This window comes from Puntigrus tetrazona, chromosome 21 (assembly GCF_018831695.1).
Source record: "Puntigrus tetrazona isolate hp1 chromosome 21, ASM1883169v1, whole genome shotgun sequence".
Lineage (NCBI taxonomy): Eukaryota > Metazoa > Chordata > Actinopteri > Cypriniformes > Cyprinidae > Puntigrus > Puntigrus tetrazona.
In genome coordinates, this window is record NC_056719.1 from 1,152,851 (window position 1) to 1,170,338 (window position 17,488).

At 37.6% G+C, this 17,488-nt stretch overlaps 2 protein-coding genes across 3 annotated transcripts in view; one reads left to right on the forward strand and one right to left on the reverse strand.

Moving 5' to 3' along the window:
- Positions 1-253: 253 nt before the first annotated feature.
- glrx (glutaredoxin (thioltransferase)) lies at positions 254-3,290 on the forward strand. Of its 2 annotated transcripts, none has more exons than XM_043221457.1 (3): positions 254-720; positions 1,076-1,191; positions 2,655-2,777. In XM_043221457.1, exons 1-2 carry the CDS (start codon positions 517-519, stop codon positions 1,187-1,189), a joined length of 318 nt encoding a protein of 105 aa, XP_043077392.1. In that variant the 5' UTR covers positions 254-516; the 3' UTR covers positions 1,190-1,191; positions 2,655-2,777. The 2 variants fall into 2 exon arrangements, with proteins under 2 accessions (XP_043077392.1, XP_043077391.1); XM_043221456.1 differs by lacking the exon at positions 2,655-2,777 and adding an exon at positions 2,789-3,290 and having other exon boundaries at positions 257-720.
- Positions 2,787-17,488, reverse strand: part of rhobtb3 (Rho related BTB domain containing 3) — a 22,620-nt gene continuing 7,918 nt past the window's right edge. Inside the window, exons 5-13 of the mRNA XM_043221451.1 lie at positions 15,704-15,861; positions 14,130-14,238; positions 11,887-12,273; positions 7,416-7,525; positions 7,179-7,281; positions 6,824-6,997; positions 4,665-4,831; positions 3,607-3,703; positions 2,787-2,922 (exon numbers count right to left, since the gene is read on the reverse strand). Of these exons, the coding sequence (XP_043077386.1) occupies positions 2,804-2,922; positions 3,607-3,703; positions 4,665-4,831; positions 6,824-6,997; positions 7,179-7,281; positions 7,416-7,525; positions 11,887-12,273; positions 14,130-14,238; positions 15,704-15,861 (1,424 nt within the window). The 3' untranslated portion in view covers positions 2,787-2,803. The remainder of the gene's footprint in view (positions 2,923-3,606; positions 3,704-4,664; positions 4,832-6,823; positions 6,998-7,178; positions 7,282-7,415; positions 7,526-11,886; positions 12,274-14,129; positions 14,239-15,703; positions 15,862-17,488) is intronic.

The following is a 17,488-nucleotide window of genomic DNA, read 5'->3' on the forward strand; positions in this document are numbered from 1 at the left end:
TGACTGAAGGTTTGAAATACAAGACAACAATAACCTATAAAACCACCAATGTCTGTAATCGTGTGCAACCATGAGTGGTTTTTCACGTATGTCTCGTTCAGAGCCGCTCCGGCGCTAAACCATCGTTCACAGTGAACCGAGGAGGCGTATCGGTTTATAGACCCAACCAATGAAATACGTTTTCACGGTCCACACTCGAATCCAATTGGTTCGTACCACCGTCAGTCTTTGAAATCAAAGAAAGCGTTCACACAAGAGACGACCATAAACAAAGGCGAAAGAGAACGATTCACTTCCTTAAAAGATTCGTTCGAAAACCCAAATTCGTTCACAAACACTAACCGTGCCTCCAACCCATTTTGAATTTTTTTTTTACCGAGGTGTGGTTAATTTTAATCCCGCCTCACTTTGAAGGGTGTGAACCGACGGGAACTGCGCGACCCACAAAGCCTGGAAAACAACTTTCGTTTGACTTCCCCGAAGTGGCGTACAGCTGTGCTAGTTACGCCAAGAGCAATGGCAGAATTTGTCAAGGCGCAGATCAAGGGCGACAAAGTAGTTGTGTTTCTGAAGCCGTCCTGTCCTTACTGCGTGTGCGCTAAGGATGTTTTGTCCAAATATAAATTCAAAAGTGGACGCTTAGAGCTGATTGACATCAGTGGGCGCAGTGACATGGGCAGCATACAAGACTACCTGCAACAGATCACAGGCGCGCGCACCGTGAGTATTTACATAATGATGTATTAAATGCTAACATTTTCGTTATATTAGCATTATACGGTCAGTCATTACGTCATACAGCCACGGTTGCATTAATTCTAAATCTAGAGTCTAAAAAGCAACTAAATGTGTTCAATTAAAAACAAAACAAAAGTTAAGTTTCAGTCACGTTATTATAGTTTATTATTACGGTGGCAAATGTTCGCTTTAATTCACTTATTAACAGGAATGCTGAGTCACCAATGGCTTGACCAGCACCTTCGGCCCCGCCCATTGCATATTAGTCATATGCTTTGTCAGTCTGCCATGTAATGTATGTATTTACATCCATCTATTTTCCATGTATTCCTTGCAGGTTCCCCGGGTCTTCATAGGGGAGCAGTGCATTGGAGGAGGAAGTGATGTTGACGGTCTGGACCGTTCTGGAAAACTGGAAGGCATGTTGCAGGCAATCGGATCTCTGCAGTGAAGGTAGACTACACAGTCCCTCTTTATAAAATATTAAAAACAATATATACAAAAATCACATCAGGGGTTCAAAACTGCTTTAGCCCCAGGGCCCAGAGTTTAAATTAACCATCAAGTGGCCACCGTCCCAAAAACTGTGTTCTCTCAGCAGCCGGTAATTCACTTCACAGAACACAAACCATATTTGACCTACAATTTAAATGCAATGTTATTTTAGGATGACTGAAAGTGTGTGTGTGTGTGTTTATTTTGTTATTTGTCAATTTTATAAAATGTTAAGGCCTACGAGGGTTATAATCAGTGTTTTAGTTCATCAAAGTGAACTCAATTAAATTTTTTTTTTTTTTTCATTATTAGATTGTATTTTATTTTAAAATGAGTTCAAGTAACAAAATATTCAGCAGCTCCTTTCAGTTTTTCCCACCATCAACGTCTGTGTTAGAACAGACCTGTGACTCATCTCGAGAACCACAGGTTTAGATTTAAGCCAAAAACCCTCCGAGCAAACATGCATGGTGTGCTCAACCTCCTATTTTCAGTACAATGAACTGTGCAAATTTTAACAGCTACTTTACTCACTTTGATTAGGTTCAGCATTTTTACACAAAATACGTACCAATAAGTACATATCACTGCAGTTTCCAAAAGAAATGAACACTAGTCAGTAAAACTCTGACACCTTTTATTCCTTTTCACACAAATTTAGAGTTTAAAATAATAAAGCGTCATTTTTGCACAGTTACTTGAAGAATATCGTGTTACGACTTCCAAATGATATTAATATGCTGGTAGATTTGAAAACTGATGTGGCACAAAAAAGTGCACAGAGGTACATGTTTTTTGAGATCGGTTTGGGTTTAACAGTTATGCAATAATAAATATTTCAAACAAGAGTATGCTACATTGCATGACTTTGTATGGTTTAGATTTAAGCCACAGACTCTCAGAACAAACGCGCATCCTTCTAAAATGTCTTTATTCAGCATGAGATGAGGGTCAACATAACTGGACTAGACTAAAGACAGCCAGAATCGGCTCTACGTCAACCATACCAACTGCACTAAGAGGCGATCCACATGCTGGATGCGTACGTTATTAGTCTAAATAAAAATCTCAGATGTACATGTTACAAAAATAGTTGCATCAAATTCAAATTAATCTCATGGGGGGAAAAAAAATAAATATTTGAAATTTATTCAAGTCATATTGCTGGAGTAACCACTGAATTCGGAAACAAAGAAACCTCACCATGACATAACATGGCTGACCATGAGAGTGACATATCAATCTCTGGAGAGAGTATAAGATCGACCCTACCCTGTTTAATACTTTGGGATTAATCCATCGCAGAGGAAGTTTATTGCACCAGTCAGGCATAATCGTTTGTATAGTATTATCCACATAGAAGAGCATCGGCGCACGGGATCCACCAGTGAGAGTTCACAGCTGTCTGCTTTATATCACAGGGTCAGAGGTCAAAGTTTGCGTGAATACAGTACATCAGAATCCAACGTCAACCCAGAAGTCAAACAAAGGTCTCTTTCATCCTGTATTTAAACCAGTCTCCGATTTGTTTTTCGCCCCCCCTTCCGGTCCGCAGGGCGTCAAGAAGGGGTCACATGATGCTGCAGCGAGACTTGCGGATCTGCCGTCTGCGCTGCTGGTACTCGCTGAGCTCCTGTAGGTAACCTCTGGAGGGCCAGCGCAGTCGCTCCACCTGCTCACGCTCCTCATCTGTCCAAAAAAAAAAAAAAAAAAAAAAAAAAAAAAAAAAACCATCACAGGAAACTTTTGCTACAGTGTTCCCTCCTGTTGAACGCCGGTGCATTTAAAGGAACACTCCACTTGTTTTTGGAAATGGGCTCATTCTCCAACTTAATAAATTGAATTTTGTTGTTTTGGACTTATTCACTTATTCACTTTTGGACAACGAGCCTGTTTCCAAAACAAAGCGGAGGGTTCCTTTAAACAAGGCATATTATCCGTCCACCTTGTACTTCGATTAAAATAATGTCATTGTCTCTATTTGTTTCCCATTAAGTGTATTCAAAAATAAATTAGAAGTCTTAAAAAACCTGAAAATAAAATATTTTCCTGTCAAAGTTTGCTCGTTCCATTCACTGACTCACAAATACACAGAGGCGACATTCTTTTATTTATTCGCCAAGTGCGTGTGGAAGGGCAGAACATAGTAATTAGCTGTGACGATGATTCATTTGTTTCAAAAGTGACCTTACAGTTGCTCTCAGTGTTTCATAATGAAGCTTTGACAGAAGCGGGTACTGTGATTTGCATGGGCTTGTGTGCCGCACCAGCTGGTAGAGGTGCTCTCAGGGCACTGGGATCTGGCTTTTGTCACAGTTAGAGTTGATTGTGTGTGCAGAACATCCTTTCCAGGTGGTCAAGCGGACGGCTCACCTGATAGCTCCAGGAAGTCAGGCTTGTGGCTGAAGATCAGGTAGTTATTGGCAATGAAATGGAGGAGCCAGACATAGAGCTGGTCAGCATTGTGACACTGACGAGAGAGACAGAGTAAACATGAGATCAGATGGAACGCTGAAGACTGATGAACATGATGGTTTTTCGGAAGAGTACGCTACTGCACTATTGTCTATTGTACTACTATTGTTAGCAGATAGTAAGCAAAATTGGTATGCATAGAAAACTCCTATGACTTAATACAGTTGATCAAATGCGTAGTATAGAAACTATCAAAAATATCAATTACTGTCGTAAATGAAAAATATACAAATAATAGATAAAAAAATTAAAAAAGAGAAAATTACTTTGGCAACTATGAAGCAAATAAATTTCAGCTAAAGTATGAATAAAAATACATTGGAGCAAAATATAAACAGATGAAATAAAATAAAACATTTAAAAGACAAAAGTACAAATTAAACTAAAAAAAAGGTTACAAATATAATAAAAATAACAGCTAATTCAAAATAATAGTAGAATGTATAATAAGTACAATGATAGTATATAAATAATGCTAAAATAACAATAAAAATCATTTTGACAAAACTTTTATTATTAAAATGATTAGCAATAATATTTTGAACTTTAACCAATAAATGTTGGTTAAATACAAAATATTTTTCTTACGCAGCAGATTAGAATGATTTCTTGATCATGTGACACTGAAGACTAGAGTAATGATGAAAAAGAAATGTAAAAACTATATACTAAAACATATATTAAAATATCTTACAATATTACTGTTTTTACAGTATGTTCGGCTAAATTAATTCAGCACCGATGAGCATAAACCATGTATTTTACAGTTTTAACATACATCTTTGCTTACTGGTTCACGTACTATTATTAAAAATAGGCAATACGTGATATAAATGCGTTACCTACATCAGTTATAGGGAAAATATTGCGATTATTATTGGTCCAAAAGCACTCAGAAGCAAAAAAAAAAAGGACATCAAACACACACTTGTTTATGCAGAGATGCGAAGACTCACCTTTGCTCTTCTCAGTAAGCGAATCACACTGATGCCTGTGGAAGCTAGCTCTCGACTGGGCATACTCTGAAGATACGCGCAGACACACACCTCACACAGGTGCTGCAGTCGTTTCACCTGGTACATCTCTGCACAGACGAGCACGGCCATGGCCTGCAGCACACTGGCTGAACACACAGACACACAGCACTGTCAATCACCTCCATCAACCTCAGGTCAAACTCACCCTCTGTCAATCAAGCTCAGTCTTCATTTGCATCTGTTCTCTCGACAGCGTTGTTTAATGTCCTTGATATGAACGGGGAAGCATCCATCACATTGATTGACAGAATGAGTGAAGCAATCTGACACACTAAACCTTCCTTCATTGTTTAATGATAAATAGAACCTGAATCACTGCATGTCATTGTGACTGAAACGTGGATTATATTGCGCAATACAGTGAATATAAAAAGTAAAAGAAATTTACAATTGTACAAAATATTTATATTTCAAATACATAATGTTCTTTTAAACTAGTTTCTATTGTAATCTTGAAAAAAAAAATAAAATAAAAATCAAGTTTCCACAAAACATTTAAGCAGCACAACTGTTGATACTAACAAGAAATGTGTCGAGCAGCGAATCAGAACATTATAATGATTTCTGAAGCATTATGTGATAGGAGTAATGATGCTTTGTCTTCACACGAATAAATAATGATAAATATATTAAAATAGAAAAAATACTTTAAATTGTAATAATATGTAATAATACTGTTTTTACTGTATTGTTTAATCAAATAATTGCTGAGCATGAGAGGATTCTTTCAAAAACATTTTGAAAATCCCATTGACCATAAACTTTTCAACAAAAAAAAAAACTTTATAAAACAAAATAATTTAAGGATAGTTCATCGTTAAATGCTGTTATTACTGTGAACATTTATCACTGGAAAAATCAGGTTAGCCATGCAAATCCATGAATTTTTTTTTGTGTCCATTAGTTCTTTCTACTGCATACTTCGATACTCAGACTGGCTAATTCTCTCTAAAACTGTAGCTAGGTAAAGTCCTCTGAATCATATAATGTATTTAAGCACTTTATTGACCAATCAGCATCCAGAACAATCTATTTAAAGTAGGATTTAAAGGACTAGTTTGCCTTTATTTTAAAGGGAAAAAACTATATATGTTTATTTTTGTCCAGTGAAAGTCAGTCTGGTGTTGTTTTGGACATGGGAACTGTGGGACTGGAACTGGACTGTGGGAAAACCATAGACTTGGCACCACTGTCAACCAGCACCAACACACTTGCCTGGATGTAAGCCAGAAGACATTGATTAGCTGGTCCAGGTGTGCTTAATTGACCGTTCACAAAGAGCTCGATTGACAGGTGATCTGACCAATCAGAAAGCTTATATTATGTGCCGTTGCTGCTGTCCGCCATCTTGCCTGGCATCTACAGCCGTTCTCCATAGACATTCATGTTAAAATGGAATAAAAAAAACATTGATTGAATTAAAACTTTTCCAAAAATAATTAAATACAAAAATGTATGGAGGGTCAAGCTGTGCTTTTCCTGGTTTCCACAGTAAAGGTAACAAGCTAAGGAATTCCTTTAAAGTAGTTGTTTTGCGTACGAGAAAAACCTGTCCTGTCTGACACATGGGTTTCAGCACTGAAGTAAAATTCTCTGAGAGTGTTAATAAAATAATCAGTTAAAACATGTGCACTAATCATTCTGTGGACAAAATCCCATGAACTTGACTTTGCTGTCATCTTCCCACTTAAATGAAACTATGACAGGTCCTTTAATGCAAAAAGGCTGTCACTGTGACACTCTGAAGTAATAAAACTATGACACCATGTGCTTTTTAAAACCATTTTCATAGGATTCATGTTATACTGTTGGCTCAGAAAATACGTAAATGCACATATGCCAAGTAGCAGCAGCTGTATCCCTTCTAGCTTTAATCACAAATCAGACAGAAGAGTTTTCTCTTTGCTCTGCTACGTATTTTTCACTGCGTGAGAACACGTGTGTAGTGTGAGAGCTGCGTTGTTTGTCAGTCACGACAACAGTAGCTTAGTAGGGCTGGTCTTTGTGAACGGTCAATTAGGGCTAAAACTCTGAACTCTTGTGGATGGTGTCCCCATCCTTGAAAACCAGACTCTCACCTGGACAGCAGGTGTCAGTGTAGAGGTACTCCAGGAAAGCAAGAAAGGTATCAGACGAGACTCCGTGTATTGGCACCACACGACTTCGCGCTTCTGCGTATTTCCCGCTGAACATGGCAGCCATAACATCACAGCGGGCCACAAGCACGGCTCTGTGCGCTGGCAGCACGCTTCCTGCAAACAGACGCGCAGCTGACCTCTTAAAACACACTTCCACCCATGGAGTCGAGCATTACAGAGGAGCTCTGACTCTGACACTTTCCACCTTTGAGCACTCTGAATCAATGCGCCATTGTGTGTGTGTGTGTGTGTGTGTACATGTTCATGCACATGCAGGGTCAGCATTGACTCTTGCCTTGCACCATGAAGATGACATCAGAGTATAGAGGGGAATTAAAGAGGCTTCCCAGTGTCAAAGGACCTTGTTGAGAGCGGGGTGTGGGTGTGTCCCTGGGGGCCTGCAACCAGAACGAATCGACACTGCAGTGCACAACCTTAGATGAATACTGCTAGTACTGTGAGCATTTAGTATTGAGAAATCAGATCAGCCATGCAAATCATCAGAGAAAACTATAAAAAAAAAGGCAGATACCTTTTCTCTTCCAACGAATGAGCGTATCCTGTCCATCAGCTGGGCTACGGCCAAAGGGTTCTTCAGTTTTTCAGCGATAGCTTCCTCCAGGTATTCCCATTCCCAGGCTCCTGTGGGAAAAAAAAATACACATCACCGGCACGCACTGACCCATGAACGCATTCTGCTCACACATGCATTAACTAGCTGTCCGGCTGACCGCGGAGTAAATCTCGACCTTTTACACTGGCTGCTCAGATCTGCTGGAGTTTAACCAAGAGTTCAACCTCTCAGAGGAGGTACACTTTAAAAAAAAAAAGATTTCAAAAGGTTTTAAAATCAATGCCAAAGGAGAACCATTCAGGGCTCCTTTCAGTGAAAAGTTCTTAAAGCGATAGTTACTAATTGCTCAACCTCATGCCATTCGTAGACAGCAATGCAACTTTTATATGCTTGTAAACATGTAAAAATTTTAATGATTTCCTTACTACCTTTCTGGGCCTTGAACGTGTCAGTTGCGTTGCTGTCTACTAAGGATCAAAAATCTGTTAATGGGTTACTCCTCCCAAAATTAAAATTATGCCATTAATCATTTTACCCCATGTCGTTTCAACAAACCTCTGAAAACCAGGAGGCTTGTGACTGTCCTATTGACTGTCAAGTAAATAACACTATCAAGGTGCAGAAAAGTATGAAACACATCATCTGTATAGTCCATCTGCCATCGGTGGCTCAACAATAATGTTATGAAGCTATGAAAATACATTTTGTATGCAAAGAAAACAAAAACAACTGGCACTGTACCGTCACTGTACAATGGAAGGATATACATCTGATGTTATTTTTGTTTCCTTTTCATACAAAATGTATCGTAGCTTCATAACATTACAGTTGAACACTGATGGCAGATGGTTCATACTTCTCTGGACCTTGAGAGTGAAATGTTTTTGGCAGTTAATGGGACAGTCACAAGCCTCCCAGTTTTCATCCAAAATATCTTAAATTGTGTTCCAAAGACGAACAAAGCAAAACGGGTTTGGAACAACATGGGAGTAAGTGATTATTGACAAAATTGTAATTTTCGGATTGGATAATACTTTAATTTGTTATTTGTAACAAATTTGAACGATATGAGTAATTAATAACATAATTTTCATTTTTGGGTGAACTGTTCCTTTAAAAAACCCATGTAAAGAACATCTTGAACATCTAAAGAACCTTTTGTGAAAGATTCCATGAGTGTTAAAGGTTCTTTATGGAACCATCAATGCCAATAAAGAACCCAGTGTATAGGGCTTGTGGATTCAGTTACAACTTTGAAAACAAGGTTATATGAGCCTTTTCTCAGCTTTCTCTTCCCCATTAACTATACCAGGATACAAAAAATAAGGCAGTGGAACAGCTGTTTTCCACAAGAATCAAGTACTCTTGGTGACAGCTAAGAAAATAAAAACCATATTGAAACTGGTGTTATTTCATAGTAAAGACACAGTTTCCACTGTTCTGTTGCATAAAAATGTTCATCCGTTACAGTTGAGCTGATTTAATATTAACTCAGCCTCATTCGTAAATCTGTCTAGTCACCACCCCGAGTGGGATTTGATCCGGGAAAAAAAACCACGCACAATGAGTTTCCGTGCATCATTTCCGTTAATGTAACGACCGCCCTTGGTTCATCGGAGGAAAATGGCCTTTGGAAAAAAATCACACTATATATCAGAAGCAGGGTGAGATGATCTCATCAGTATGGGGCTCACCTTCTCACCTTCTGAGCATGGCCTCACTCTGATAAATGAGTCTATAATATCCATTCCTGTTTCCTGGACTGTTAAAGCCTCATCTGAACACCTGATTGAGATGCATGTCCATCCTTACTGCCTCCATTTTGCATCAGAGGTCCCAAAGAATGGGGAACGGGGAGGTAATATTTCCAGCTTATGAGAAATGTTGTGGCAGGCTAATACAAGCATAGAATCACAATTGTGTACTTGGGTGAATGTCACGAAAGCATGTCCAGGACACTCTTCAAACCAAAACCTAAATGTATTGTTTGCATGAAGGAAATGTTTTGACTTTATTGTCATGACATTTAAAAAGTGTTCAACTTAAAGGGGGGGTGAAATGCACTTTTATGCATGCAGAGTTGTTTACACTGTTAAAAAGTTCAGTTCTTGTGCTACGCATGGACAAATTTCGAAAAACATATGGCCGACTATTTATGTGCCAAAAATCTTACTTCTGGGTTTGTACAAGTTTCGGGAATTTTTTTTTCATGACATAGATGACAGTGGAACTCCTTATATGGGCATTTCTCCAGGAAGCTCGCACCTGATGTCCTATCAAATGTCTGTGTTTTGTTGGCAATTGGCGCAAGTGCTCGTCACTCTTTAGCCCCGCCCACACGACATACCTCCAGTTGCTAGGCTTTTTTCAGAGAGAAACGTTAAGCTGTATCTTTCTTTTATAAATATGATAAAACTGAAGACTTTTTGGAGATAGGAAGGATGCAGTACTACTCTATAGGTACTCAAGATTAACAGGAGATACAAGCACAAGTACTTTTACAAGTACAAGTACAATTACAAGTACTTGTTAGGTCATTTTACATGGGCCACCGCATTGAGATCACATGACCAGTTAAATACTACTTGCTTCATTGTGGTAACCCCCTTATTATAAGGTACTTCAGTTCACCGAATAAATTAAACATGGCTGAATTGAACAGCGCATTTCAACAACACCATCAGTAACTGAAAAATTTGCAAGATGCAGATTTTAAACCACTAGGTGTCAGTGTTATTGTATGCAATAATTGTATTATGCGTGTATACAAGAAAATATGTTTGCCATATAGCTGACAATATAAAAAAAATCATTATTGAGCACAATAATTACCATACGGGATCTATAGGGGGTTTGGGGGTTAGAGCTTTTTACTGTATTTTACTGCTAAATTACTGTAATGCAATTAAAAAATAAAAGCAGTTACAAATACTGTGATAAAATATAAATAATTAACATTTTACTTATTGCATTATGGAATACCATAAGGATAATTTACATTAATTTAATTAACAAAAAAACGAATTTACTTAAACATTATGTCATAATGCAAGCAAGCACGCAAGAAAGCTGATAGAGAAATAGATAGATGATAGATATCTGATTTTTAAAATGATAATGTTTATCAATGGTTTTTATTATTTTATTACCGACATAATTAAAAACATAATTTCCTTAAAAATAATGTCACCATGCAAGAAAGGATAGATGGATGGATGGATGGATGGATGGATGACATGTTCCTAAGGGGTTTGTGAAATTCAGCACTTACCATAACCATAAATTCAAAATGTTTTATAGAGGCACAAATATTGTACATAATATCTTCAGTTTTTTCCTCTCTTGTGTTGCCTCATATGCATATACAGTCACACACACACACACACACACACACACACACACACACACACACACACACACTCAAACCGAAACACACAGATCTCTCTGTCCTCCCATGCATGGTAATCAGCCCCACAGCTCCAGGGTCTCATAGAGTGGACTGCCATCATACATGCACATGTAGAGAACCGTAAATCAGCCAGGCCTTAGACACAAACAAATAGCCTCCAAACTAAAGCCATTTTAATTATGAAACCATTCTATAAAAATCCTTCTTTTCAAACACAAAAGAAACACAATTGCAGAGCTGAAGAGATAAGGCAGTGAATGGGAAAGAAAAATTTCAACCGTAACTCAATTGAGACGCCTAAACCAGCAGAACTGAGGAAGCATTTTCAAACTGTTTTCTTCAATAATGCTAATCTCGCTTCATATTTATGGTTGTGACAGGATTCTTCATGAAAAAAGAAATGCTGCCAGCACACCAGCAATAAAAGAAGCTCTACCGAGAGGAAATATGCTCTTTCGTAGCTCAGGAGACTTGGATTTTCAGTAAAAATAGATAAACAAGATAAAATAAAACAAATAAAATGTATATTACGAGCATTTTTTATTTGAAATAAAATGGACACTTTTTAGAATAGGTAACACTTACATTTCCTTCCTCTTAATTTTCTGCTTATTAATACTTATGTTTAGGTATTGGGGAAGATTAGGGATGTAGAATAAGGTATTAATATGTGCTTAATTAGCACCAATAAATGGCTAGTATTCTAGTAATATGTAACTAATAGGTATAACCATAAAATAAAGTATTAAAAAATATTTAAAATTCATTTCAAATATTAAAACTTTAATAGCATCAAGAGAATTAGGTTCTCAGTAAAGAAAATAAGTCCTTAAAATGTACTTAAATTATTAACATTTGTTATAGAATTATTACTATAGTTACTAAAGTTCTCATCTGATATTTTCCTTTCTTATGGAAAGAAAAAGCTATAAATGTCAATATATTGCACCCTTTATCCTACAGCAGTTGCCTTGAACAACATCGGCCGTAATATTGCAAGCGATGCACGTTCTCTCTCACCTCTGTAAAGAAACATTAACGTCTCCCACAGGCATAAACAGAGCAGCGGGTCCTTCACAACCAGCCGTGAAAGGTGTCCTGGAGGGTGTCCGTCTGCTCTGGGTAGATCATCTATGCCTCCATCCCAGGTGGACAAAAGCGAGTGTGGGCCGTCTCTGTCCCGGCAGGTGCAGCGCGAAACGGGTCTTTCCCAGGCCTGCCGTCCCACCAGAAGCTGTCTGAAATATGGGCTGACGGCGCACAGAACGGACGCGTGCGCCCAGCCCAGCTCCTTCCCAGAGTCCCCGGCGTAGAACGCCACGTCTGCGAACTGAACACCGCGTTCGAGGAGCCACTGCAAGTCCTGAGAGAACGAGGACTCCTCCACTCTCACCGGGGGAAGACGCGCTGAAAGACACGGATGGGATGTTATAGGACAGCTTTATTGCTCAGATGTTGATCTTTATAGCTCAGGAGACTAAATGTGACTAAAATTATATTTCAATAAAGTATCAACTTCAAAGCTGACATATCTTCAAAAACACTTTAAAATAGCTCGAAAATTAAACAACTGTTGACACAGAATACAGAGAATACAGAGCTATCAAATTAATACGCAAATTTGACTTTGTAATAACCAGCAAAAATGTAAAATACTATTGCAAATGAAAATAACTTTAGTGATGGCAATGATTAATTAAGTTTTTGTTTACATAATATACAGAGTTCACACACATATATTATGTATACATAAAGACACACACATACAATATATAATTAGAAAATATTTACACATTCATATAACTTATATATTTAATATATAAACATAACATTTTATTAAATGTATTCATGCATGTGTGTGCATTTATATATACATAATAAATATACACAGTACACAAAAAAAATTATATAATTGTTGCCCAGCACTAATTTTAATGTTTTACGATGTATTTTATTCCTATGATGGCAAAACTAAAGTACAATTCACATGATCCTTCTGAAATTATTCTAATATCCTGATTTGAAATATTTATATGGAAATTATGAACATTTCTTATTTTCATCAATGTTGAAAACAGCTGTGCTTGTTAATACATAATTGTATTTCAGAATCCTGTAATTCAGGATTCTTTGATTAATTCCATTTATTTAATGTTTTATTGACATTTCGATCAATTTAATGTATTCTTGGTCAATACAATATTAATTTCTTCTATCTTAAAGTGATACATTCAAATTAGAATTCAAATTCCAAATCATAGCATGCTAAACTAAGTATGCCAGATCTCTACTTCCAGTGTATTTTCAAAGTATGCTGCGTACTTGCATGTGTTCAATATTTCTGACAGCTGCTCTATTTAATTTTCGACGCTGTCTAGGAGAAACAACTGTGATATTAAAAAGATCTAATCTGTGATTATTGTTTCCTGTAGGGAACGTTAAAGAACTTCTGGAAGCACAGAAGGATGTGAGGGAGAGGAGGATAAAAGAAATAGGTAAGAGAAGGGAGAAACAAGGTGAGCTAAGCAGAGGAGCATGATAGGTAAGAATTTTTTTTAGTGTGAAGGGAACAAGGTGGAGAAAGAGAATGATGAGACAAGCAAAGCAGAGGAGACGGGATGAGTAAGGGATACGGTAATAAGACGACAGAAAACCAGAAAATGAGGTGAAAGCAAATACCAAACGAGGAAGATTATGGGAAGACCACATTAATGGCAGGATTTAAAAAGACATAGAACAAGCACAACAAACAGATGTTGTTTATTCATCATGTCTGTATTACAGGCACATTTCTTATATATTACTGCTGTACTTTATGCACTCCATAACCATTCATTTGAGGCCACACCAACGGTTTCCCAGCATTCAATACCCTTCATATTTTATGGGCTGTGCTCTATAAAAAGAGCCTAAGTGGTGCTGGAGCCACACCAACAAACTACAGAAAGCTTTGGCTTCTCGTTCTAAGTGTCAGTGCTCAGAGCAGTGCTCATCTCGTGCAGAATCCTTCTAGCCTTTCGCAGACAATCCTTTTATCTAAATGGCAGACGAGTTCATTGACTCGGTTACTGATGAATATTGCCATTTTGTGCATATTTTGCAGCCCGACTGCTTTGCAGAGATTAAGATAAGATGCCCGGCAAATTGCAATTAGTGAGATCAGCCAAAATTAGACAGGTTTAAAGAGAAGCGGAATCGGGAGGTCTACTTCACCAGACACATCACTGGCATAATAATGAGGTAAAATCTCATCGGCCACTAACCTGGCTGGTCCAGATGAGGGGGACGGGGCTCGTTAAACCTGTGACCCCGCCGTTTGTCTGGTCGTTCTTTGGCTTTCTGCTTCAGACACTGAATCATGAAGTATTCCAGCTGTGTGAAGGTTCAAAGGCAAGCGTGTATATTATATTGCAGTACACCACAATAACACCAAAACCAAATATGGTGGAATATTTTCAGCTAGTTACAAATAATGTGTTAAAATTGTGTCTTTAGGGCTACGACACCTTGACACTATACACTTAAAAGGACAACTTTTTAACAAAAAAACCCTAAATTGTAAAATCAAGTTAGAAAATTAAGCTGAGATTATGTGAAAAAAGGAAACAATATTAAAGCACAGCTTTTATAAAAAAAAAAAAAAGACCTCTATAAAATATTGGGTAAATAAGTGTAGAATTTAATTGGACAATTTTGAGCATATCTTAATTATTAGCATTACTAACTAATCAATCAATCAATCACTTTTTATTCATATGGCACTTTTAACAATATGGATTGTATCAAAGCACTGAACAGAATCAAATAGGAGAACAGAGTTATAAAGTGACCAAGAAAGGAAGTGTAGACAGCAGCAAGGAACCAAAACCCCATCCGTGGGCTAATCAGCTGATATATATGACCCTGGACTACAAAACAGTCATAAGTCATAAGTGTCAATTTTTCTAAATTGTGGTTTATGCATCATCTTAAAGCTGAATAATTAAGCTTCGCTTTGATGCTATGGTATATCAGGATAGGGCAATATTTGGGATACAACCATTTCAATATCTGGAATCTGAGTATGCAAAAAAAATCTAAATAATGAGAAAATCACATTTGGTTGTCCAAATGAAGGTCTTAGCAATGCATATTACTAATCAAAACTAATATTATTTACAGTAGGAAATTTACAAAATATTTTCATGGAACATGTTCTTTACTTGAACATGATCTTTATTTTTGACGTTTGAAAATTCATCATTTTGACCCATACAATGTATTTTTAGCTATTGCTACAAATATACTCCAGAGACAAGATTATTTTCGTGGTCCAGGGTCACATATATCACTATTGGCTAAATACCGACATATATTGACCAATATTGAATAATTTGTCTCCATATTTTATTTATCGACCACTAATTTAACCCTTTCAGAGTGCCATGCCTCATAGACCATCACTGTAAGTACATTTCTTCAAACATATTATATGGTTGTGCTAAAGCTTAAGGATGAGAAAATGACTGTCTCCATATTGCATGCGATAGATACTGTCAAGAGAGCTTAAACTCTATTAAAGTTTAAATTCTAATTAGCCATTTAGCAGACGCTTTTATCCAAAATGACTTACAGTACACTTATTACACTCTCCCTGGAGCGACCGGGGCTCAAGGTCTGAGTGGTGATGGATGGGTTTTATATTTCACTCAAGGCATGGAGTTTATAAATTACCTCTTACCGGGTTTGAACCTCCAACCTTATGCTTACCAGCCCGGAACCACTAAACCACAACTACAGTTCTTCTTCATGCTAATGAGACGTCTTAACTACGATTAAGAGAACAAGAGACACTTACCACACTGCCAAAGTAACGACCCACAAAAAAGTTGTTTAGAGAGGGCAGCTCCAGGTAAGTGGCCCCGAGGTCCCTGGACAGCTGGAGCCCCTCACTGTGGGGCACACAGCTGCTCCAGTCGGATGCACACAGAGGACATGTGCACGGTGGGCCTTCATCTGTGGAGGAAAACAATAAAAATGCGATGCACTCTTAAAAAGCCATTTTTCACAGTGACGCCATAGAAGATCCATTGATCCGTCCAGTGAACATTGAACATATTTTTCTTAGTGTAAGAAACAGCTCAAGAATTTTTTTTCCATTACAAGTTTGCAAAGGTTCCCTGCAAGCGCACATGCCGATTTTTAAATGTATGTGCATATGTAAACGTATTACTGATGCACATACAAATGACATTTGTAGAGCAAGGGGCCAAAGAAAGCATGACTCATACTGACAGCACATAACATTCAGAGAGATGTCAACAGGCAGACATATGGAGCAACAAAATCTGAGCCTTTATTACGTAACAACGCATGCCAGCTCAAGTTTATAGCAGCGTAAATTTAAACATCAGTACGTGTGTGTGTGCGGACGGGGTGGAGAGAGAGTGGCAGTGACAGAACGAGAGAGCGGGCATAGCTGAATAAAAACAATGTGTGTATGTGTGTGTGTGTTAAGAAGAGCTGGCCCGGCCAGTAGGGCGAACGCCTCGGGGAACAGAAGAGAACGTAAAATGATAGCAAGAAAAGACAGCTAAATGGAGAGAGAGATGGAGTGAGAATGGAAGAGTGGAAGAAAGAGACGTGAAGAGGGCATGGGCAGGAAGAGGTATGAATCACTGTAGCCAATAAAAGAAAAAGCCTGGAGAAATGGAAAAAGATGTATGGAGTATGTGTGAGCATGTTTTGACCATGTTTACACTCTCATTTTGCTTCGGGTCTCTCCAAGGCAAAGTAACAGGAAATACAGCACAATTCTCTCGACACAAACTCATTAGCATGAACATCACTAACGCTCATACTTAGGAGTATTAGAAATAAACAAAAGTGTATGTCCTAAAGGGATCGTTCAGTCAAAAATGTAAATTCTGTCATTATTTACTCACCCTCGTGTCATTTCAAATCTGTTTGTCTTTGTTCTTCCGTGCTACTCAAAATAAGATATTTTGAAAGTCAGTGGGGTTCAGACAACACTGGAGTTCTTTCACTGTATCTTTCAATGACATCTCTTTTTGTGTTCGACAAGGTATTTTTATATGTTTTGTCAGTCTGAATGTATCCAGTCTGATTTCAGGTTCTGAAAATTCATTTAGTATGAACCTTGAACATTACAGTCCGATTAGGCTAGATGTTAAAGTGGCTCTATTATGGATTTTTGCATTTCCTTTTATGCAGTGTGCAAGTGAATGAAACCAACCTGCAAAGTTTTAAATATGAAAGTGCACCGCGTATGAAGTTATTGTATGTCAAAAGAAAAAGTCGACTTGATCTCTACACCTAAACCTAACCCTACCCTTGAGTAATATCTAAAATCAGATTTAAAAATAGGTGAATGATACTGATGTACAATCACCAAACACTGATTGTAAGCCTAAGCGTCACAAAAAAAGAGACTTAAAAAAAAAAAAACTTTCATCACCCACAGGGGCACTTTAACTAGCACTGTGTAATGTACTTTTAAATCCATTTGAGAAACGGATTCAAACGTGCATAATGTTAGTAGAATTATTGCAGGATTATTTCACCTATTTCAATTGGAATTTAATTAAGATCTAGCTCAATCAGATTGAATGAGGTATTTATA